This window comes from Anguilla rostrata, chromosome 1, assembly GCF_018555375.3.
Source record: "Anguilla rostrata isolate EN2019 chromosome 1, ASM1855537v3, whole genome shotgun sequence".
Lineage (NCBI taxonomy): Eukaryota > Metazoa > Chordata > Actinopteri > Anguilliformes > Anguillidae > Anguilla > Anguilla rostrata.
The window spans coordinates 51766275-51792406 of record NC_057933.1 but is presented as its reverse complement, the minus strand read 5'-3'; the positions used below and the strand labels follow the sequence as shown (position 1 = coordinate 51792406).

General features: G+C 39.0%; 1 protein-coding gene across 4 annotated transcripts in view; it reads right to left on the bottom strand.

Moving 5' to 3' along the window:
* LOC135258215 (myelin basic protein-like) overlaps positions 1 to 26132 on the bottom strand; it is a 58168-nt gene that overhangs the window by 15798 nt on the left and 16238 nt on the right. For all 4 annotated transcript variants that reach the window (XM_064341547.1, XM_064341536.1, XM_064341557.1 and 1 more), the window contains 2 exons: positions 24439 to 24497; positions 8719 to 8782 (listed from right to left, as the gene is read on the bottom strand). In XM_064341547.1, the coding sequence (XP_064197617.1) occupies positions 8719 to 8782; positions 24439 to 24483 (109 nt within the window). In that variant the 5' untranslated portion in view covers positions 24484 to 24497. The remainder of the gene's footprint in view (positions 1 to 8718; positions 8783 to 24438; positions 24498 to 26132) is intronic.

Here is a 26132-nt window from a genome sequence, read left to right as displayed (position 1 = left end):
CTGCGTTGTTTGCACAAGGCTTGTGACCACACAGGAAGGACAGGAAGGCTTAAAATGTGCCGGGAGGCGCCGTACGTCGGCTCCTGGTAAAACACTTCAAAACAGCCCCGTTCGAAGCGAGACTTTTAATAGCAGCCCAAGTGCTTTCAGCTGGCACCAAATTATTTCAGCCCTTGTGTCTATCACACAGTGCCAGCCAGGATTGGGTAAGCAGGGTCACATGGATGTTTTGCTCACTCCATTTGATAAGAACAGCTTGTCCTGAGCTTCAATACTCCACCAGACGTGAAAACAATGGTCCTAACGCTTTTCTTACTGCAGGTATAAAACCAATAGGCTAGCCTAACCAACAGGTTAGTGTAACACCAACAGGCAGCTTCAAGTGAGACTTGGAGGAAACTAACAAGCATTGGGACTGTTGTTTCCATTTTCTCTACAAAGTCACAGTAGGGAAAAACTAAATGTTTGACTGAAGCAAGAGTGTTTTGATCTTGAACATGCTTTTACAAGAGTGCATTGACTGACAGCAGTGATTTAAAACTAAACAAGGACATTCCCTTTTTCTCTTTGTTTCTGGATAGTTCTGTTAACTTGTATGCAAAGTGTGCAATGGGACATAACTACATCTTGACATAACCCAGCAACAGTGTATCACTTCAAGAAATAATTAATAGGCTATATTTAGTGGAGGTAAAATGCACCAAATAGCCTATGTGCCAATCTTTGGTATCCTGCTTTAGTAATACAGCTCTCTGTACAGAGTATGAAACCCCCAGTGCAAGTATTGGATTGAAGAGTCATACAATCGCAATGAAAGGCCGTCTTACGAACAATTGAGAATTGAGAGTCCCTGGGATATAGGGGAGATAGCCTACTTTTTCCCTCAAAGCACACTGTTTTATAGATACCAACAAAAAAAGAACTCAGATAACAGTCTCGATCTATCCACTTAAATCTAACCACTCGGCTGAGAAAGAAATGAAAAATAGAGTAAAATTAAATATAAGCAACTACCCTAAATCTGTTAAGGACCAACACATTGCAGTTCTTAGGAAAACAGGTCAATGGCAGCTTTATTCAAGAACAAAGTAAAAATTGGCCTAGCATGAGTATTTACTTTATATATTACGTACTATTGATATTATATTAGTATTTAATTAAAATTGTAGCCCACAAAATGCAAACCAAGTAAAAGCTCTGAAACAATTTACACTGCATTTTACATCTTTACGTTTTAATGATTTAACTCGGTTTAAGCCAAAATGTCAGAATACAATGTTATTTTAAGCAACAGGTGTCTGCAATAATCACTGAAAGCCAGATGTTAAAAAGGACGGAGGTGAAAAGCAGTGTCGGGCCTCTACTCTTCTGCGGCGAGACTGCGACAGGCTTACTTTCTCACTAATCAAACAGCGGGCATGTGCAGAAATCCCATCACATTCCAAGATGAAAGGCTTCAAGCACAAAGCACAGGAACAGAACAAAGGGACTTTTTTTGACAGGAAGTTGAAACTTCAGAGAATGCAATAAATACGCGGCAGGAAGTCAAAACAGGAGACAGCAGTCAAGAGACAGGCCTTTATGAAAACACATCAGCTGGGTAGATGAATATATAGGGGCTTATGTTATTATTTTTGTGAAAACAAATACTTGTATTTGTTTGTCGTATCCATTACATTACATTTATTTGGCAGACGCTTTTATCCAAAGCGACGTACAAAAAGTGCATTTCATGGTCATAGGCAACTGCTAAACACAGGTTCAGTAAGGTACAATACTTATTTTGTATCCACCTCTGTGTGCCCTGGTTGAGTGGTGCCTGAAGATGATAGGTCAACGGAAATAAACCCACCCACCTGAGTGGGGTAAAAGCTTTTTGTTAATTTTCAAAATCGTTACTTGCTTTTTCCTTCTTCTAATTCATTTATCATTGAGCACATTTCAATGCGAAAGCAGAGAGGGTTACAGAAATGGACTGTGCCAAACAGTCTCTCCTGAGTGATTTTTATTTATGTGTACGATATCTGGAAATCAATTTATTATTTAAAATACTGTTACTTGTAACTGTAAAATTCGTCAGTACGAGGTCATGGTTGATAAAATGTTTTAATTCCAAAGGAATTGCCTTTTCAGGACACTAGCCAAGGAGGTCAAACTTGGCATGAATCCTATTATTGGCTTTTATTAAAACAGTCCAATTCCAAGGTGTAAATAAAATGTTTCTGCATGAAAATATTTACTGGTCAAGAAACACACATATATTTTTATGGCACTCACTAGCAAGAACCTACATTGACACTACATTTTTTGTAGATTTATAATTTTGGTCAGAGAACACCCTCTGAACTTGAAATTATAATTGGGAAGTAGGAAAATTAACACATGATGCTTCAATCTAGGTCTACAATTTCCACTTAAATACCGTAATGTAATTAAGTGGACACATTTGCATTTAGCACCAATTGCTAGAATTTCAGAATGCAGCTAATCAAGCAAAACTTACTATACATCACCTAACACTTCACCTCTTGGTTGTGGCCTAAAGAAGAGTCAGAATTATACAAATAGGCTATCAGGTAGCACGTTTTTGAGTGCCTCTGTTGTTTTTTTTTTAGCCAACATAAACACCCACTGCAATGCTTTCACCATTTATTTTTTCACCAGCTCATTTTAAAAAATACTTTGACAGGGACTATCTAATAATTCACCACTGTGGCATTTCATGGGCAAAATTCAAATTTACTGTGGTAGCACTTCAAGGCTTAAAAGCACCTGCTTATTTTTTTACTGTGAGCAGCAGGCCAGCACACCATGCTGGGAGATGGGATGATTAAGAGAGAAAAAAAAGCTTTACATCCCCATTGATGAGAAACAATTGATAAATAAAGGACGCCAAGTACCTGTTAGAAGTACTATGCCCTTAACGGAACCAGCTATGATTGGTGGACTCGTGCCAGTAACAGGTTATATTCCTTCCATCCATTCTTGACTATAGTTACCTAGTGACAAGACTCAGTACAGCCCATTCTACAAATAGCTTCTGTTAGTGTCCTGGTGAAAATGGCTTTTCTATTGATCTGGTGCTCATGGTAACAGCGGAGAGCTGATTGTTCGGTGCTTTAATCTTAGTCTGCATCCTGCTTTTCTGCTGGAGAGGCACACTGTGACGTGTGCTGCTGCTGAGCTGTCTCCGTAGGGGTCCCGCAGCCCTCCTCCCAGCAGGGGACACTGCCACTGTCCATATTAAAATACATCATATGGCTCTGTAGGTACTCTCTCCTGGGAACACATATATGCTTCTACATGTACACAAACATGCACATGCGCTAGCACCGCACAACATATGGAATCACATATTTTTGGATGTAATTACAAAAACCAACCACCAAGGGGCGTACAGGGGATGTTTTTTTTCTTTAATCATACCTGATGCAGTAGTAAACAACCAAGCATCAGAGGCCAGGTCAAATGCCCCTGGGAGGCTGGGGGGATATCTTGGGTGTTGATAAGACAGCCAATCAGCAGCAAGGCCTCTAAGTGATCGTGTAGCTGCAAGGCCTTGCTGCTGATTGGCCATCTTATCAGTATTCAATAGATAAGAGTGATGTTTTTTTTCATGGAAGCATTTCAGTTGGCCTCTGACATTTGGTTGTTTACTATATCAGGTATGATTACAGGAAAAATTAAAGACAAGAGATCGCCAATATGCCCTGTAGCAGAGGTTATTCTTAGGCTAAAAAATTTTTAAAAACTGATTTGATATATCGTGCAGCCCTGAAACACACACACACACACAAACCCACACAGAAACATGTATGCACATGAACCATTTACATAAGATGCCACGACAAGCGAACACATACTTAAAAATACACAAATACACGCACGCACGCACACACACACGCGCACACAGTATTGATTCTGCCACATACTCACAGGCACAAACAAAAACAATGTGCTGTACACGTGTCCCCCATCACACTCATACGAATGCTAGATCCTGCTTTCCCTCTCTGCTCTCTGTCCACCACACCTGGGCAGAGTGCAAAGGCTTGGTCTTTTTCACTAGCACGCTGCAGCCACCCCATCTTCAGCTCAATGCTCATCCACGGACCCGAGAAGCAGAAAACAAGTGCCTTTCTTTCGTCACTGGTGTTGGGTGAGCAACACCGCAATGCTTGGCAAACACTGCTTTCTACGCATCCTCTCTTCACATCTATATTTTTGTTTTGTCAGCGTTTTTTTATATTTATTGAGTTGAAAAGCATGGAGCCGACTCTTCCCCATGACAACCGTTCAAGGGTATCCATTTTAATATTCGGCACCATCAAAGGGGATGCGAGGATGGCAGCACTTTGCACTGTTGCTATTTATCCCTGTGTAACACCATAAAGGTGGTTCAGGATAGGCACCCTGCTATCCTGCTATCTGCTAGAGCTTCTCTGGAAAGCAGCTGGTCGGCACCGTGTATAACGGTATAAATGCATATTCATTTCACCCTTCTGGAGGAGGGAGGACAGTGGCAACATGCTGGTCACCCAGACCATGACCTTTCCTAGCTCTGAGTACAGCACATCCAGCAGTCGCCATTTCCTTGCAGTTGGCAGCAGGGCTTTTTAAACTCATGCTCCCAACTTTAAAATGTTAGAGGCACCAAAAATTACTGAACTAAGTTGCCTCTGCAATCCTTACTACTATAGGTAAAATAAACATGCAATTCTGAAGTGAATTATACTGTGCTAGGAACAGGAATCCTTCCAACTAAATTAACCTAGCTAAACTTTGAGGGACAAGAGAGCAAACAGCTAGCTATCTAACTGGCTACACTATAGTATTTTCATTATAAGTAAACTGCTTGCAGCTTTCGTAGCTAAAATCTGTGTAGCTAGCTAGTGGCACATGAATTGGGACAGATGTGGCTTATGCTGTATTCCGTATAATGTTACTCAAACATTTTAAAGGTCCAGGAAACTGAAATTTGTGAATTCTTTGCTGATGTGTTGATACTTTTTTCGCATTCATAAACAGCCGATAAATATTTTTAAATAACACTTACAAAGAGAACATATTTTTGCCTGTGCAAAAATTAGCTTGCTTGGCTAAATGCCAGGTTTTCAGTGGGCAGGGTTAACTGGGTGTCAGTTACGTAACAAAAACCTTAAGTCCAGTGAAATCCTTTCTACATGTAATATGTAAATGATGCTCCTTCCCTTTTTGTGCAGGTAAGGCAAGCTAAGTTGAAAATGCCTAACCACCGTCCTTTCTCTAAATACAGAGAAAGCAATACATTTTTTTCTTTTCCCAAAAATGAAGACAAGAAATGAGTTTTATTTCTGGAGCCCACAGGCACTGCAATATTACAATAACCCATACAGTTAGCATTTGCAGTGCCCAATTTCATCTGGAACTTGGTGGATCAGTGGGTAGGCCTACCGTTATCTAGCAACAATTAAATAGCTTTCAAGTTTAGACGAGGAATCAAAGACTTTCTTTATTCGGGGGTAATGTCCAAAGTTTGAGACTGCTATAGAGTCTAATGTTACAACATTATTGCACATTGAATGATCTTCAGGTTTAACTATACAACGGTAAATCTTAGTTTATGTTGCTTTCTTTCAATTTATCTGGTAGTTTAAGGTTACTGCATGGGAAAATCTGCCAGCTAAATGGCACTAATCTAGCTAGGAATGGTTTACATATGACGTGTCTTATGAAAGTGAATGTTCATGAGTGCAGGATACACGCCCACCCTGTCATACTGCTGACCATGTCACAATAATCTAATAGTGCTTATTACGATTTAATGGTTATAAGTGGGTTAAAAATTTGAAAGAAATATTAAAAAGACAATCAATTGTCACTTCTGGGCAATGTAACCACACTTTGTATCCAGTTTCCTGGGCCTTTAAAGCAAGTTATTAAAGAATATATATTATTTTAACGTTTGTGTTCTGCAAATGGCCTCTATGAACAGATGGAGAAATAAATGTGAAATGAGGTTGTTTTTGGTTGCATAGAGATGAATAACTGCTGGAGTATTTCCAATGATGTAATCAACAGGAAAATTAAGAAGAAAAGGAAGCAAGGCAAAGTTATTTAGGATTGAGTGGCTGTGTTTAGAACTGTATTTGAATTCTGTGTATTTACATTACATTTATTTTGAGGCGAGAGGATACTGAGGTCAATGACTGAAAAGAGCGAGAGTCTGTGGTTATTGTTGTTATTTCAGTAGGAAACCCTGAAAAGTGCCAACTAATTTCTGTATTGATATGGGGTATGGGGAACTAGGGGTTGGCACACCAGGCATCCCAGTAATTCTGCATGGTATGAATTTAGCCCGTTATAATTGAGCTATAATGATATGCATGAACTGAATAAATATCCCTGGGCATACATTATGAAAAATGACTGAGTAACTGTATTAGTGGTCGAAATTAATATTTGTGGAGTTCAAGAGAGCACTAGAATGTTTTGTTTCCCCCAAATGTATTCAATTGAAGGACAATTCATTTTAAGGTAAAATGGACAAAAACAAGGGAACATACTTTAATCAGCATGAGTAAAATCAAGCCGAATATTTGAATATAATTTTTCAATTTGAATCGAGGGTCCTTATTTACAAAATAAGTACAGTTGCCACAGCCTAAACTAATGAAACATAATTAATGAGGCCTGATCATCCCTTCTAAATGACAATCCCTTGTCATAAAAGAAATGGAAATTTGCTGAAATGAGGATGGGATTTGCAGTGCTCTACGTCCTTTCTCTCTGCTCTTCCCTTCTTCTCTCGCTCTCTTCGCCACCATTTCTGGTTGTGTGAAGGGAGACATTATTCTGGACGTGTGCCAGGCGCTGGCTAACTCCAGCCTGTGAATCCAGAGACTGACTCATTACACCTGCATTCTCTTCATGCTGTACCGTTAATCACGCATTAACAGCAGACACATTGTGTTAATGAATAGTGCTGCTGTGCTATGGCTATAATGCACCCTCCCCCCCTCCACCCCGCCAGAACAAAGAAAAATAAATGAAATACAATTATTCACAGCAAGGAAACATGATTAAAAAAATAAGAAATAAATGTTACATAAATGCTCAACTGTTGCCCGATTCTGAATATAAAGGTCCACAGGTCTCGGTTGATTGTTGATCTTTCTTGGTGTGATATTTGACAAATCGGCCTCTAAGAGAGCCGTCCTGACTTAATTCAGCTGCATCCACCGTGACAATGGCCTATTGTGCAGAAGTCTACACAGGTGACTCAGCTAATAAATTAATGACATTCATAAAGTCAGTTTATGCACAACGATGGCAAGTGTGGATTTTTCCTCTGGTGGTCACTGCCCTCAAGCAAAACATTTGCAGTGTCCCTGAGGGAAAAAGATGACAGAGCCCCCTTCTGGGACATGCCCAACATTAGGAATGACTTAGACACATATGTCTTCCCAATAACTGAATTGGGGAGGCACTTATTTTGTTCCATATTTCAAATATTTTGACATATACTTAAATATATCTTCTATAATACATATTTTTATTAGTTTGAATTACATGTTCTAATGACATGTTCTGTAGATGAGCTCAAAGGGCAGGCCTTTCAGGGTTGCACCAAGACTAGGGCGGTGGTGGACAATGAAGTCACAACTGCTAAAGGAGAGGCAGAGAGAAACAACCTCCTCTTCTGTTCAGCTGTGGTACTGCAGGACACCATGTTCCTTTTATAACCATCAACCATACCTTAGAATAGCAGTGTCAAGCAGTATGAAACTATAATTAACACTCTCTCTATATCTATCTCTTGTGTGAAATAAGAGATTGGCAGTGATTTTGCAAGTCAATTTTACTTTCTATCCTACTGAGAAGCTATGGACTTTTAACTACAAAAGCACACATGTTTACCTCTTTAAACTCTGCCAGTAGCACCCGGATGCAAAACTATTTGCCTTCAGAGCACATCATGCCACATTAAAGCTTAAACAATTAAAAAAACAAATGATTCTGCCCTTTCAACATATAAGTGAAATGGAAACCAGAGCCTAAGGAATAAGACAACGACATGAATTATCTAAGATTTACGTCCCTGTAGGTGTAGCCAGGATCCTTGTGCCACCCAGAGCTGCAATATAACACATATTCATGTGCCACAGTCTGCCTTTGAGGACTGGCAGAAACACTAGCTACACAAAACTGTTTCAAGTATTCCAAATTGTAATGCATATTCCCATTCCTTAATATTTGTGACTTAAAGTTATAAGTGGCCAGTGTTGTGCTATTGCACCAAAATGGCCTTCTTACACCTCCACATAGTACAGAGACCCAGAATACATCTACAGAGACATAAATCTTATGTTTCAAAGCATGTCTGTGGCCCTAAGGAGTTAATGGAACCCCAGCATTCATGGGGGACAATCCTTATTTTTATGGTGTTCACCGTTTAGTGTGCCACCTGCCACCTCTGAATTAGCAATTCATTGCACTTCTGGTAGGATGAAGACCTTTCCCTTTCTGTACAGACAACGACATTTGAATTTTTTTTAATCCTAGGGAGATAAGGTAACAATAGAGTGTCTGCCTTGAAGGAACACGCTTCTCTGTTTTTCAGAATTGGCGTTTGACAGCAGCATTCTAAGTGGCACTTCATGCAATATTTTTCTATAGCATAAAATGTCAAGAGAAGTGAATTGCATTTTTTCCCCCCGTCTGTTCATATCTTCTTACCAAAAACCTCATTGTCATCCGGATCAGCGGCAGTCAGGGCTGCTGCAGGTTCTGACGCTGGCTCCTGCAAAAAAAAAAGCAGAAACAGGACATTAGCAACCATGACGAGAGAGAGAGAGATGCTTTTCAGCACATACGCTCGTTCAAACAGGGGTGGAGAAGGTTAATGATTATCATCGTTTTGAATGGCTACAGCACAGATGTATCCATTTAGAGTATACAAATGTGTTATGAATGAAATGATGCATCAAAAATGGAACAAGCTTTCAAACAGTCCCAAGAAATGTGTTCGGGCACTTTTAATGCGTGCTGGTGATAGCGCTTTACAAACGAGATGAGAGATTTGCGTTTATCGTTACCCATTTCAGCATCCTACAAAGCCACAGTTCATATAACCAAATACATCCCCCTTTCATATTAGAGGTTTGTGTTTGTTTCTCAATGAACATGACAAAGTGGCGCATACTTTTTCAACGAGGACCCGTCCACACTTTGCGTGCACAAAGGTAAATGTGTATTTTTAAAATCTACGACTTGCTAATCGTTTGGAATCTTCCACTGGGAACACAGGCACTAATAACACTAACACTGGTAACATTAATGCTATCACAAACTGCCACAAGCTATTTGCAGAGTTGCAGCAATTAAAAGTGCATAATACTGTATGTTTTCCTTAAACTCCTTTTCTACGAAACGCTGTGTGGTCACCTTTCACTGCCTGCCAGTGATGCTCTTTTGATTATTTCACGCAGTGTTTCCTGTTTTCTGCAAACCACACTCTTATCCCACGATCAAATGCTAAGAGACCAAGAAAGGAACAGAGTCTGGGTGATTAAATGTTTAATGGTGGTTCAGGCTTGGGCGCAGAGAATCTTGCAAACAATGCCACAGTGTCAATCTTTCTTCCTCTTCAGGAAAAATCCTTAACGAGTTAAATGTTAAAAGGTGGTGGGCAGACCGCACATGCAAGGCCTGTCAGACGGGTCAAGAGGGAGCCCTCAAATATGATTAGCCACTAATCCTTTACTAAAATTCCTATGAACAAAAAAAATAATAAATTAAAAATTATTCCAATGAGTCTTTCCTGTCCATATTTGTGGGCACAAAAATCCTGCAAAAATAAGATTAACATTGACATTTTTAATTCTTCTGTCTGAAAAACATGAGAACATGCTGCGCCATCTAGAGTGAATAAATCTCTACTGTGAAAACTGCAGGTCCACAAAGCGCCGGAGGCTGGGGTTATGATTATTTTAAATATTTACCGTTGAGAGTTGTATGCATTATACTACCCACTTAGCTACTGAGTAAGCCCTTTAAAATACAGAGGCTGGTTTATGAGAAAGACCAGAAGCACATCACACATTCATGCTCACCATTGTTACAGTAGTTTATTTTGTTTGTGCCTGGCAACCCTGAGTAAATACATTCTCTGGCTTTCCTATTCAAATTCATGTTGACATAATTAATTAAATGATGCAGGTAAACGGATAGAACCCCCGCTGCTTTATTTCACAGAGAATAACCATACATACAGCTTAAGGCTGCTTCTAGCGCGGTTCTGCAGTTGGAGTGGATTATTTAAGCATTAGGGTTCAAGGTAGTAGATGTGAGATATACTTCCTAATAGACAGGCCCTTCTTGTTCTTTGCTCAGCCCCTACGGCCTTCTGGCTGCCACAGGGACAGCTCCCTGGGGAGCTTACCGTCACCTCTTCATTGCTTTTATATATATATTTTTTTTCTTTCAGACTGCAGGCACACACGCACACCACTAGGAAGGAAAATATAGAATAGGTATTTTTAGGTTTCTGAAGGCTATTACGTACTGCTCGTTTTTAGAGTACTTCCCTCAGGGAGGCTTTTGTGACAACTCTGTAATTTCATCTCCTGTTGGTTCTCTCCTGTATTTACCCAACTTTCCGTGCCTCCTGCACCTCGAATGATGTTACAAATGATGAGTTTCATCAATACTCAGTGTGGCTTGCTCCACTGCTTCTTACGCCAATCCAAGGGAGATCAGCTTCGTCAACCCTGGTGAGTCAGAAACCCTCTTTGTTGTGTCCAATGAGGCATTTGCTTCCTCCAGCTGGTGTCCACACATGCACGTCTCAATGTTAACTAGCGATCCAGGGTGACGGAGGGGCAGGGAGATGCACTGACTGAATTCCACTGTCTACGTTCACTGCTGCTGACAACAAATCAGAAATAAAGTGCTGCTGTAGCCATTTTGGACAAACACCAAATGGCGTCACCTTACGGCTGTCTTAAAATTCATTGTTTAGTCTGAAGGCAAATGTTCTATTAATTTAGCAATATCCTGTAAATACTTTGCAACTGTACACAGTAAAATCAGTTGCATGCCAATTCTGTCATTGTGGAGAAATCTTACTTAACTGTTATGACTTCATCCGTCAACAGCATGCCTGTGAAGTGGTGATGAATTGTTTTGTCCAACTGATCTCATCCCTAGTGTGCTTTTGAAAGCTAGGAACAATATTTCTTATATAAAGGTGCTATGTTTTTTTCAATGAATGCAGCCACAAACCAAGCACAGAATCACACTGAAATGTAGACCTATTTATTTTGCTTGTACTGAATTTAAATGTGTTCTGTTTAAACAAACATACATTCTTACATTGCCTTCTTTGTAAGATTCTGTTTTTCACATTCAAAAAGTACAGATGCATCACATTAACCCCATATAGCTTAATAAGCACTTATTTTGTAGAAAAAGACTGCATTGAGCATTCAGAATATGCAAAACATGCTATTATTATAGGTTCATGGATTTCAGTATCCAATAACATTATGCAGTATGATCTGGCAAGGGAAAACAACATATGCTGGGTAAGTAAATGTTTTGTTATAATGAAGAACACTTGAGGGGAAATAACCTTTTGAATCCAATTTAGGTATAATAACAGCTTAGAATAAAGGGTTTTATTATACGACATCGCCATTTTGTGTGCATTTGTCTTCCCAGCTCTCATTTCCCTAGATAAATAATAACCGTATGTCAGACACAAAGGTCTCTCTCAAACAACTGCATTACATCACATTTTATGCATGCATGGATGTTGTCACATCATGTTGTGTAGACATATAAGTGAGAAGTGTATTTGGTGAGGCAATGCATTGTGTGTGTGTGTGTGTGTGTGTGTTTTGGAGTATTCTTTAAAAAAAAAAAAAAATCTGTTGCAAACTTAAATAAAATACTGAATGGTAATTATTGTGCAGAAAGCAAAAGGAAGGTTGTTTTTTTGGAAAACCGGTACTTGAATAAAAGCAATTTGTTACAGTGACACGTCATAACCAATGTTTTGAAACTCTGATTCTGGAGAGCTGTTTTTTTGCTTAAATCTTAAAAACTCCAACTAATAAAGCCCAAATAAATTGAATGAGGTGAGTTAACAAAACAATAAAAAAGGTTTATCTGCAAAGAAATACATTATCCAAACATATCCACTGTCTGTTGATAACTTAATTTTAAAATGTGTGCTTCTGGTGAAAGAGAAGCTTCTTGAGGCAATATGGCAATTGTTACATGAGATGACAGCTTTGCTCTGTGGAAATTTCCAAGTTATTCTTGTACCAGTGTGCTTACCCAGAGATGTACCCCACTGCAAGTGCCTGGGTAATGCAAAAACACCATCCTGCACTCTGCACTGAATGATGCCCATGGCTATTGAGATTATCCATCATGTTTTATGAGGACAAGCGCAATCAGATCAGTTAACAGCCTTCGTGTGCTTTCATGTGAGTGCTCAGGGACCATCTCTGATGCTGAATAAATGCTTTAATATTATTATTCCTTGTGGGTGAAGGAAATGTGGTTACTGTGCTCCAAGTGAATCGAGAAGGTGTAGAATAAAATATTGAGAGGAACATCCTGCTCACACCATAAAGATTGGGCATAGAAACTGTTTCATCATCAAACAGGTTGACACAGAGGAGAAGGGCATTGTAAGGCTGCAACAGTGACAAATAGGGAGGTATAGGATTTACAAATAGATCCTTCTGTTTTTTGACAGCCCCAACCTTCAACATTTTGCAAAACACTTGTGCCCTTGATGTAGAAAAACACGCCAGGGATGCAAACAGACATTGCTGCATCACAGTTGAGGATTCAAATTTGGAGACAAGCAAAATTATCATTTTGTGATGACATTTCGGCTAGTCTTACTTCTGGCTAGGTGGCAAGATCAGGGACAAGGGAAAGTGTCTACATATCAGAGCATGTTAACAAAGCAGAGCAGGTTAACAAGGCACAGATACAGTGTGTGCAGCAGAGAATGTTAATGAGGTAAAGACTAGACTAATTAGCCTGAAAAGTCCTAGTGTGTGCATTTGTGTGTATGTCTGTGTGTCTGTGTGTAAACAGATGTTGACAGACTTTGCAGTGGGATGTAGGCTTGAGGTGATAGTGATGTGCAGAAAAGGGACATTGGTCATCCGGTCTCTTTTTCGCTGATATCAATCTATGACATCATTAAAAGCTAAAAACAAACAGATTTTTTCATGTCTGTACCTGACTTCCCTTTATGAAGTACCATCTCATGTTAAACTTTTTTGGATAACAGTGCAGTTAAAATTTTACTAATAGTAAAACTTTAGTAAACTGTTTCTTTTGTTTTTTTTTGGATACCAACTAATCTATCTCATTGAATCCGCTGAAAAAAAAAACACTTCTAAACAGAACACGAACAGGTCCGTCATCCTGTGCATCAGCCTTGTTGCTGGCTGCTTCTTTGAACACCTACGTCATTCTGGCATACCACATTTTAAAATTATAATATGGGAACTAGTTTAACACCTTTCTTCCTTGCAAAAGTGCACATGTGCGCACACACGCATGCATATACACACACAAAATAGACATGCATACTCGCCAACAGACCAATTTAAATAATAAATTATTTCAGTGTACACTGCAAAATTATAATATAGTGCTTCATATAAACACAAAGGTACTGTAGTATTGTATTGTACTAAGTGTGCAAGAATGAACCACTGTTTGGGAGCAGGTACAACATGTCTGAAATACTGATTGGCTGAGAGGAAATAAACACCTTTACTTTCTCAGAATTTTTCCAACAGTCTCGAATTTGAGTTGGCACTGAAAGCAACATGGATACTACATGAATTACAGGTTTTTTAAGACAAATGTTTTACAATAACTGGAGAAATGTTTTCAGGTTTGTTTTGCATTCTGTCCATCAGTAAACTCATATTTCTACTCAGGAAACTGCCCATTATGCCTCCACAGTTGCCACGACAACAGTGGTAGCTTTCGCAGTAAGTATACCAGACTTCAATTCTGAGGAAAAACCAGATACACCTGACAAAAACACTGAAAGTGGAAATACTCTGAAAACTATTTAAAGACACCACAAAACGATTGAGTTAGAGCAGAACTAGCTTACACTATATGACGTATATGTGCACCGTTCTGCCATCTGAATAGTTTTTCTCTTACTCCGGGCAAAAACAGAAGCAAAAAAAAAAAAAACAGGTTATGGGTGCAACCAACTCAAGAAACAGAGAAGGGGTAGATCCAAGCCAAAAGCTAAAAACGGAGCATGGTTACAGCGAACAAGCTAATTAAGCCAGGTAGAACATGCGGTATGTCAGCAGCTAACTCCAAAGGGTCAGACAGCTTGAAGTCTGGGGAGAGGATGCCCAACTTAACCTGCCAAAGTGTTTGCCACTCATGAAGCCACACAATTAGGAAATACAGGTAACTACCTTACTTTTTACACTATAGTTCACCAGGAATGACAGATATTTGTTTTAATGAGTGGACCTAGGGCGTTGACCAAAAGCCTGTTTCGGTTAGTTTTTGGCTAATTAAAAGCTGAGATTAGGACAGCGTCGACAGGGGTCAGAAAACTGTCTCAAGAACCCACTGGTGTATTGATGACTGACTGCTTAGGTCATTTTAAAAAGGCAGTCTAGATGGTGCCCTTTGTGTGTTACTTGTTGTGACACTGAAGGTTCTTTACAACTTCTGTGATTCATTTATTGATTTGCAGCCTTAATATTCCTTAGCAGAAGCTGCACTTTGCTCCATTTTGAAAACAAGCACCATCTATTCAAAAAGGTGTTGCCATAGCAAAAGAAAACATGACCAAATGATCAAAGTTTAGAACTTCAAGGTTTTTTAAATATTTATTTTAAAAAAATTAAAATTCTTATGGATTTATAAATACCTACCACAGAAAGTACTTCCACAAATACCTCAACATTTTAATGATGATGTAATTAAAAATGAATTTTATTTTATGGATGTTATGCAAATAAATGTAAATTATAGGACTCACCGGATTGAAAGACTAAGATATTTCAGTCTTTTTTCTCTTGAACAGTTTCACTTTTGAGGTTAGAGGATTTACAGCAACATATGGCTATTATGTTCAGAAAATGCTAATCAAATTTATTCACTAAACCCTTTAAGATTTACACAAACGTATGAAGAATGAGTGTCTGCCTCTGCATGATTGACAGCCAAAGCTTCAATCATACAAGGTTTGCCTCATGGATACAGAACTACTACACTAGATACAATGTTACAACTTGTGAGGCGATTAACCATTTTTGTTAACCTTTTGAACGGCTTAATTTCTCCTGAAGGAAATCAGCCTCCTAAAATCATCCAAAATGATTATAACAGAGACCTTAGTGTGTTACATACGGACTTTGGGAGTGTCATCTATGTTTCTTAAAACAACTATTTAAAGTGAGCCTTTCCATTCTGTCAAGTACACCAGAGAAAGTCACCACAGAATTTGCATGATCTAATGCAAGTTATTTGCCATTACGATATTCTTCATGTTGTTACGACAGAAACATGGTTCTGTGTAATTTCCTTCTTAATCCTTCTAAGTTTATACGAAAGGTATACAAGCTACTGCAAGAAAAATCTCAGCAAGAAATGTGTCAAAGCTCAACAACAGCAGGGCTTTTAGATTTTAATGGCACCGTTATATTCTCTGCAGCAATTTGGGAGAAATGAAAAATTAACTTAGGCGGAGGTTAATTATGCAATGTCATTAACGTGCATTACCCGCCGCTTAAACCCCTGATGCAGCCAGGAACAAAAGGCTTAGTTTCCTACTTCACAAGGTGAGGGACTGCAAATTGAGCTCCCTGTCCTTTTCAATTAAGGTCCAATTACAGTAAGCAGTGCAGAGACAGGGATGAATTCTCAGTTATGCTTCCTTTCAAGCATGACGGATAAACCACATACATGTCAGTCTACAATGCATTGAGATGAACAAAAGAACGATATGTATAGAAATATAATAAACCGTATGTGCATATGTAGTAGGGGTGGTGATTTTCAATAATTTTACAGATCGGAGTCATCGCTTAATGTGGCCGATTCCAAATAGATCCCTAGCATGGGGAAGAAGCTATTTTTTAGAACGTATCTTGGCCCGGCGGCACCAGCCATATCGAAAATGCATGCACGCGCAACGCACATCAGTACCTAAGTTTTCTGAACATGATAAAATCTTAATGCTTAGTCTTTTTGTCAATGATAAAGTTACACAGCCATACACTAGGTCTTAACCTGGTTTAGTTTTAGCTACCATTTAAACTGACTATGACGGGAAGATATCTAAATGAAGAGGAATAAACTAGTAGTTTAAATTCAATCAAGAAACGCATGAAAGAAGCTCAACGTAAGTCGTTTGGTACTACCCCCATAAACAGCTTTTCTTCTGAGAAATAAATGGCAAGTTAGCCAGCAAGCCGAATTTAACGACAAACATGTTATCGCTAACGTTACCCTTTATCAAGATCACACATCGTTAGATTCCAGGTAAAACAGTGGGTAGTTTACTTTTTGTCCCGCTAACGTTTATTTATCCGTTTTCCCCTTGTGACTGATTCATTTTCGTGGCTTGCTAGCAAACTCTGCTCCGACTGCTACTGATGGGTGTGAAGCCAGGGTTACGTAAAGTTAACGTTAGTATAGGTCCAAAATATTTTGAACTCGAATTTTGTGTTTTCTGAGGTGTTAGTCTAACTAGTTGGCAAGGTGGTGTGGTTAGTTGTCTGACGCTATCGTTAAGAGGGCAAGAGGTCTAATTTACTGTTGAGATTATCCCAGTTTAATTTAGCAGACGTTAACCTAATAGTTACAAGCATCGCTGTTTGCTTTTGATTAGTCATGATTTAGCTGTGCACTTTAACCCGAAGTTAGTCAACACGACTTTACGAATTAAGTTGACAAGAATTCCGCGATCTGCTTTACTCGAATGTATAGATTGGACTGCTTATCTATTTATGTATGTAGACTATTTATTATATTGGTAAAGTATTTGCACTGAACTTTTTTTGCCTGGACCACAACAGCAGGCAAGCTCTACTAACGCGAGTGTCTGTGGTGAAGTTACACCATTGGTCGGCCAGTTCAACCGTATACTAGGTTTTGACCTGGTCCTGTTTTCCCACATAAGTAGCGCCTGAAAAGGTCAATCACCGTTCTACATTAATAAAAATTCTATGAGACCGTGATAAGCATTGTGTGAGACCATTTTGACGTAAAACACATTTTTTTATTAGATAACCCGTTTGAGCTACCATATAAATGTGATCGTTGGAAAGTGATAGCCTATAGGCTATGGTATAGGATTTTTTTCGGAATACTTAAAGTTACAATCTCGAAGATTTCAGTTTCGTTCTCTATGGCGGTGCCAATGGCGAGAAGCGGTAATTGCAGGTGCGTTTTTGGACCTCACATCCAACCGGATCCAACCATTGTCGCCTGTGTGACGTCAGTCAGTTGGCACCTGGGCCACGCCAACTATAACACTTATTTTTTACTGAATAAAAAATGGTTGTTATAAAAGTAATGTTATGAACATACTCATTCATTGTCTAACATTAGGCTAACTTAAACTGTCTTTACACTGCCGAGTCAGGTTAAAATGCTGTAGCAGATCTGGGGTAGAATTAGTGATGATCAATTTCCACACACGTTCTTTATCCACCGTTTGCCCGGTGTGAACATCTTCACACTGCAGGGAAGAATTTGCGGGATTCGCTGTGGCTCGTGCAATTATGTATCTCGTGCACAATAAACAGTCTTTCTCGTGAATGACTGTTGTGTAATATTTTTGAAACAACTGCCTTACAAAATGTTACCTCTGGTGTTTCTGGTTTTGCTAGCTAAACTGTTCGAGAATAAAGCTGAGCTGAGTGTTAAATTAGCAATTAGTACAAGACGAATAAAACAAAAACAAAGGAGATTTCATCAGAAAAGGGCGTCATGGCTGAAGGAACATATGAGGATATATTCACAACGAGACGAAACGGTTTTAGAATGTTGCAGAGAAAACTGCAGCGGTGTGAACTGGTTAGTAGCAGAGCCGTTGCCTGCCCCTTTAGCATTGCATTGCACTCGAGAGACGGTTGGCGAGGTCGGTACCGGTCGGTAGCGTTAGCTAGCGTTTTTTCTAATTGTTAGCTGACATTAGATTGTGTTAATTACATTAGCTAGCTAGCTAACGCAACGTTACCTGATATGAGAGATGGATACTGTGCGCAACGTTGTCTAAACTAATGTTGCCTTTCTTGACATGGTCCGGTAGCTAGCGTTAGCTGTGCAAATAGCTTAGTAATTTAGTAACGTTACATTGTCATCAAATGTAATACGAAATCTACATCAACAAATAATATGACCTCTCATGTTACACAAGAACTTTTTAGGGTTCCATAACTTTCTCTGTTATTGTAGCAGACACCGGAAAAAACAGTACGCCGCTCACACACAAGTGAGTTGAAAAGCAAGCCTGTTGCGTTAGCTCCACCTACCCTCTCTGGCGGACCAACCACTGATGGGCGATGGAAAACGCGTCACTAACTATGCGCCGCTTGTGATTTTTTCCCGGGAATGTCGCCACAGACACCCAGTTCTTTAATCATAAATTATAATAATAATAATAATATAAATTAATATAATAACAGGCTCAATCACCATTGTGTTACCTAATTCGGCGATAGATAGTGACTTAACAGACATTTATTTTAATGAAAATCTTCGAGATTACTACTTTAAATAACGTTTACATTACAATGAAACACATGTCTTATTACAACTGAAGGAGGCAGTCAATTTGTCTCGGGAAATGTTCCTCACCACAGAGCATTCAATTATAAGTAATTATCAGTAATGATCAGCCCCTCGGGCATAATCCCATTTATACAACGGTTTACCAAGAAAAAGCATAGCAACATATATTTGCTTTATTCTGTTCATGTTAGATGAATAAATATCCTCAATTTTAATGTGTTTCGTTTTTTACATGATGATAAACGGAGCCCAAGTTCCAACACATAGCTGCATAGTCCTACTGTAGCCTTATATGTGAAAATAAAAACAGTTGAGTATGCGCGTATCCAACAAAAGAAAAAAAAAAAAAGTATGCGCGTATCCAAGTAATCGATTAATCCATTGCTCATACCCATCCCTAACATCTAGAAATAAATGCATGGACATTTTTAATGTTGCCATGGTTCTGTGAACTGAGTGATTGTAATCGTATTTTATATCTCATAGTTTTATTCACAAAAACACCAGTGTTAATATACAAAATGACAGCGCTTTCTTTTTCTTCAGCACAAAACACATAAGCTACACATTGTATATATATATATGTGCAGCAGCTTCAGCATAGCAAGGAAATTCTAGTGCTAAGACATGGATGTTTGAAATCAGCTGTCTATCTAGATCATCAAAATGCACCTGCTGAAGCCTCTGTTTCATTTAGCCATTCAAAAATGAACGATGACACCACTGGCTAAGGGAACATTTAATTGTACACCTTCATTCACTTTGTTAAACAGTGATGTCCTAATACGTCATGTAATGTAACTGCATGGGAGGTAAGAGTGTGAATGAATATTTCGGGGTAGAAATTAATGTTGCTAGTGGACTGTGCATTAACAGTGGTGGTGACTCCAGGGGACCTCATAGCCAAAATCATACTTTAAGTCAAGCTTTGGTTGGGAAGTTAAAACAAACTCTCTCTCTCCCTCTCCCTCCCTCCACTAGACGAAGAGGTCAGGAGAAAAAGAACACTAATGACAGTGGCCACATTATTCTAGAGAAACAATGATTTGTATCCCACAATGCCTTTCCCACCAGTTTTTAGCGGGCAGACGACATGGTCCATACAGACCATCCAGTCATATTGGCCACCTATTATGCCACCTATTATCAAATGAAATATTATTTCACATTCATTGACGTCTGCACAAGTGTCTTATTGTCTCTTACTGGAGGTTAAGAACAGAGGAAGACAGAGAGGAAGGAAAGGGTGACAGGGAGACATCACCATAAAAGATCCACCTCTAATGATACATCTTTATGGGAGTATTTCAGATATGCTCATTCTCCCTGAAATAAAAACAGCAAAATATCCTTCATGTTCTATTAGCAATCATGGGCTCACTACAACTTATTTAGGGCCCGAACACTATTGCTTTCATAGCTAACAGTCTAGTCGTACTAAAAAGAATTGAACGAGAAGATAGATACTCCCAAGAACACTGATAATTTAATAAATTAATAATCTAATAATCTGACTAATCAGTATCTTCAACTTTGATAGTATTGTGGTAAAAATTGCTGGACTTAAACATCAGAAATCCACGATACTACAAAATCCAGTGTGTAAAAGCCTAAAACTCTAAGCTAATAACAGGTATATTGTAGATCCACACTTAAAAGATAACCTTTCACATCATTTTATGTTCTTTTATTGACAGCAGTTCAGCATGAGCACATCGGATGTTTTTGTGTTCAAGCCATTGTCAGTGAGGAGCTTGGGTTCTGAAGCACAAAAACATGTTTCTAAGGGGCACAATATTTTTGTGCAAAATAGTTGTCCGCTTTTTTGTGGTTAACAGTATTGACAGCAATAAAAAATGATTTATTTTTTCAGTGAACTTGCATTCATGCATTTGCATGAATCTTTTCTCATAGACTACTAACACAAAACGATTAGTGGGTTTTATGCTTGAAAACATCAAAAGGGATGCAACTTAAAATTCTCTAACCATGCTCAAGTCAATAAATTCCAATATTCCAAAAAAAAAAAAAAGTCTAAACTCAAAGTGCAAGCATTCAAGTATATCTAATCATTGTTCTATACTAAATCTAAAAGGTAGGTTTTTTCCAGTTGATTTCTGGGTAACAGACTGCCAGAAGGGGTGCTGAGCTATAGCACTAAGCGGGGATGTGCCCAACAGTCCAGAATTGCATCCTGGCTGTGCCGGCAAGTTGCGAAGAGGTCCCTGATTGGCTGTAGTGTCACCAGGAGGGAAGGGGGGGGGGGGTGTATTTAGTTAACAGGGCTTCCCTGCCTCACTGCAACAAAAAAAAGGATACAAGAAGTGCAGTCCTCCGGTGCAATGACTGCAACACTGCAGAGTGAAGCTAGCCCAATATATGACTGGGTACTGCACTAGGAGAAGAAGAAAAAGCAGGGGAACAAGGGGTGCTATAAAAAGAAAAATTAAAAAAGGAAAGGGAAACTTGCTCATGCAATGCTAAAATCATGATTCAAGTGTCTAAGATGAACCATTAGACAATTTTTGGGAAAGAAAGAATGATGAACTTGAGGTTACAGAGCAGAAAAATCTCTTGCGAATCAGAAATCACTACAGCAAAACATTCAGTGTCTCAGCACTTATCCTGAAAAGTGCCAGGGGGCTTTATTTAAGCACAAATCAGTAAGATTAAGATAAAATAAGATAGACTTTATTAATCCCCAGGTGGGGAAATTTGGGTGTTAAAGCAGCAGACAAAAACAACATATAAAACACAGACATAAAAGACATAAAAAGTGCTTTTAGTGACTTGCTTTAACAATAAATATAAAAATAATAAATAAATAAATAATTTTAAAAATTAAAAATGAATACATCTTTAGGAACGTTTTAGTGAAGTGCAAGGTAAACACAAAATACCATCAGTGAGTATGCAAACTCCCTGTGTGTAGTTGCAGAAACAGCAGTACACATCAATATGGCTGTAAAACAGCAACTATTAGCCAAGCAATGTGGCACTTCACAAAAAATGGAAGACTAAAAATGATCTTGTTACTTGCGCATTCAAGTTCTGATAGGACAGCGGGTGCCACTACAAGCCTGCCCTGATATGGTGAATGCACAAAGTCTGTCCAAAAAATGATCTTGAAAACAAAAAAACTTGGCTGCCATCTCTCCAGCTAGGACAGACTTTCCACTAGTATGTCTGCTTCAACTACACTCACAAAATAAATAAATAAATGCAACACCTTTTCCTCCTCAACGTGCTGACTAATGTAGTGCTGCTTGGCAACGCTGGAACTTCTTTTCTTGAGATCGATAGACAGACACGGTGACTCAATCAAAGCTTGACCTGGCTACACATTAGCTGATGAAGTTGTTGGAAATGGCTCACTTTGACTTCATAAAGCGGCCAGCAGCACTCATCTCAGCCATCACCTCTATTCATTTCATTTGCTTCTTTGTTATCACAACTTGCTTTACATACTGTTAGCAGATATACCGGTAAAAAGGCATGTTATTCCTTCCCACTCAAAGTATTTTTGTTTGCTTTCATGCTGCAGAGTGTGTCAAGTAACTCTGAAGCTGACTTGGACAGAAGACGGTGCATAAACTTGGCTAATACTGCCTCCAACGGTGGAACAGTTACCACGGAAACACAGGCCCTACAGAGCAGAAAATGGTTATCTCGACTGCTGCTTGGGAATAGCGTACAAAAATAGATGCTTTCAGCCAGAACAACAAACAAAGAGAGTGATTCAAAAAGTACATGGAGGAGAAGACTGTCTCAAATTCATTTGAAAGAAAATTAGCTGAAATGAAAGGCCCATCTTCTATCCTCTCAAAACTTAAAGGATCATCCAGACATTTAGACAATGACTGTTCACTGCTCAATGGCTGTAATTCATTTTATGAATTTTAAAGCCATAGATGGCTGAAGCACACACTTAACAGTTTTGACCGTATAAAGTATGAATGCAAACGTTAGGCACTTACCTGATAAAGGAAAGACCGTCGACAAAAACACTGCAGTAGTACGAAAATGTGCAGATACATGATTATATTGTCACGGTAGACTCAGCATATAAAGAAAATGTTGTTTCAGAGTAAAAGAAAAAAGTGCTAAAAGGGAATGCAGATTCTGTCTAAAGTAAAATAAATGATGGAGACTGCAGGGTACAACTATCAGAGGGTTCGAATTAGATGATACCAAGGATAGACATAATGCCTCAAATACATTACATGAGTTTCAGACAATTAAAGCTGGATATCCTCTCACATTTAACCTGTCTTTTTTATCACTAGTCCTTCACAAGCTAAAATCATGATGATGTATCTCCGACATTGAAAATCTGTCTGCGACAGCTCAATTGCAACAAATACTGCGTAGTGTATGGTAGGTGCAAGGACCTCTTTTACTATTTGAGTGTACAGAAAAAGAAAGAAAGGATAAGACAATGCTGACAGACACATACTCCAATTACCAAACGTCTGTCTGCATTTCAGACCCTGAAGTTTCAGGCTCTCTGTCTGAAGCTGGCAGTATACTCAGTAAGAAGAAAGAACTTCAGGATTGAGAACCACCGGCGAACATGTCCACGAAAACTGTTGTCGGTATACTCAGTGAGAACACTGCACCATTTAAAGTCAGTCCACGCCGCTGGGGCGTGAATAATTACGAATAATTATGAGGCAGCTATTAACTGGGGCTGGAATCTCAACTAGATCTCTGTCTCGTGGCTACGCTATGGATGTATAAAGAAAAGGGCTACGTGAGATCACAACACAAAACAAAAAGTTTTAAGTGTTTAAAGTGGCTTTAGTTTATCTAGCTATGCAAAAAGGCGAAGAAGATGATACGTTCGCCCTCTAAATCAGAGTAGGACGGAGAATGGAGAGTTTTGTCTGTACATTCGGCAAATGCGAGTTTAGACGAGGGGGTCCACTTTCTCTTATTTCCGAATGTGCGCTAGGCGTTTTGATGACTTGCTGAAACGAGTAGCACCATTCATCAAACATGCGGGAACACACAGAATTCCCATCTCTACAGAAGAGAGATTGGCGTTGACTCTCCGTACATTAGCATGTGAATTCAGCCCTCTGAACTCTCAACCGTGACGTAACCAACTATGTGATATTTGGACCAATAGCTCAGAGGGGGAGGTCGGAGAACAAGAAAGAACTTTTCGAAAAGTTCTCCCTGGAGGCCGTCGCACACTGCACCGTACGAACACACAACACCACATCTTTTTGTTCGTCAGTTGTTCCGATTGCTTCGTTTTGCTCAAAAAGTTCTACCTTCGTACGAAGTATACTGCCTACTTGAGGCTGTGAAGTAGGACGTCTGAACTTGACCACACTAACCGACTAATGTTTCTGTTTGCAGTAATGCTTTTCTTTTTTTATGAGCAAATCAGCTTAATTATGTTTGCACTGCTATGTCAGCAACTTCACGTCTGAGCCCTCTTAAAAAAGTGCTCTAGATTTTCCGTAGTTCTTTTTACACTGCCCTGAATCAGCATTTTATATTTCAAAGTTTTGTCTCCTCACACCCCACTCACCCAAGTCTTATGCTACTGCAACAGTTAGTAAGCCTCCCTTTCAACAGAACTTCCTGCCCTTGCACACATTTCCCCTGCACACGTGGTAGCCTTACCTTTTCTTCCAGAGGGGTCTCACGTTTTGCCAGGTGCAGTCCCATGTCATCAACTGTGACTACAAAGAGAGAGAGACATGCCTTAAGCCACAGAAAATGACCGCTTCTTCATTAATGCTACAACCACATTGATGCATGCTACTTTTAAAGTGTAAAATTTAGACAATTGACCTCATGACTGTCATTTAACACCCATACCAATTTAGAGCTTGAGATTAATGTGATTATGATTCAGTAAAAGAACAGACATTTGAAACTACACCCAAGAGTTCAGTTAGAGGTGAACTAGCAAAACACACTAACCAGTCAAAACTTCTTATAATTCAACGGAAACAAATTCTGCATGTCTACAGGGATCTCAATATTGTTGTTGGGCATGGTGACTAAAACCAAGGAAATGATAAAACAAGGAAGTATAGTACTTGTACCTAAGCTATAAAGCAGAAGCCCACCGGATAGGAGTTTTTTTATGCATAAGGTGATGGGAAACATTTGTTTTTCAAAAGACACTCAAACCATCAAGCTACCAGCATTAATGCAAGGTATGTTTCTTTTCTAAGTTCTTCATTTTAGAATACAGACATACAGATCCCCAAAGAAGCTGGGTACAGGCCTAGACCTATTGCCTATGAATTTCAATGACAGCTCAAATAAAAATAGATTTTATTTTCTGAGTGAAAAATTCCCTCAAAGGACCGACTCTGTGTTTCTCTCATCAAAACATACGGACTACAGAGTCCTTTCTAAGGAGCTAACGGCTCAATTTAAATTAGTGGTGCTATCTAGTTTTGTGATTTCCACGTTAACTAAATAGCAAGGGGCATATCAATGAAAACTAAACAAGTGGAACTATTCAAAAGAATTGTCTTCAGTATGAGGATCCCCCACCCCAAGAAAAATGTTTAAACTGGCACAATTGAAGCCATTACATGAATATTATCCATTGTATTTGTTTTCATGTCAAATTAAGCACAAACGTTATGCAGTCACTTATACTTGGGTTACTACCATAATTTGGCTGCCATAGTTGTTCAATATTCTCTGATTGACCAGGAGGAGCTCATGTGTCCCCATGGAAACAACCCAGCACAAAGAACAATTCTGATCACAAATGCTACTTATTTCCAGAATAGTGTGGTTGGTGTAAATACAGTTAGTGTAATTACAGTTAGTATGCCATCTGGATACTTGAAGCATACTACATTTATTATACTACGGAACTTTATAACCTGGCATACTCAGAAATGCATAGCAAATGCAATTTGGTATGCAATGGGGCGACAGCATAGTACAATGGGTAAGGAGCTAGTCTTGTAACCTAAAGGTCACAGGTTCCTAGGTACTCATGAATATTATGTTTGTTTTCTTAGTGCCAGGTTTTTCTTTGTTGCCCCTCTGAGCAATGTATTATCTGGAAGCTGAACTTTTCCTCTTTGTTAAGTTCTAAATTCATGATTTTAATCTGAATGCAATTTCACACCTAGGGCGAGGCAATCCTACTCGAACACACAGCAGAATCTGTCATGACTGTAGAACATCATTAAACTGAGCTCAGTGGGACTAATTTAGCACTATATATAGAGAGAGGGTTTAGCGCATTTAACTTTATAAAGAAAGTTTCCAGGTTTCCCATTTCCATTTCCCACTGCACTGGACAATTTGAAAAAGAAAAAAAGAATCAAAGACGGCAAACA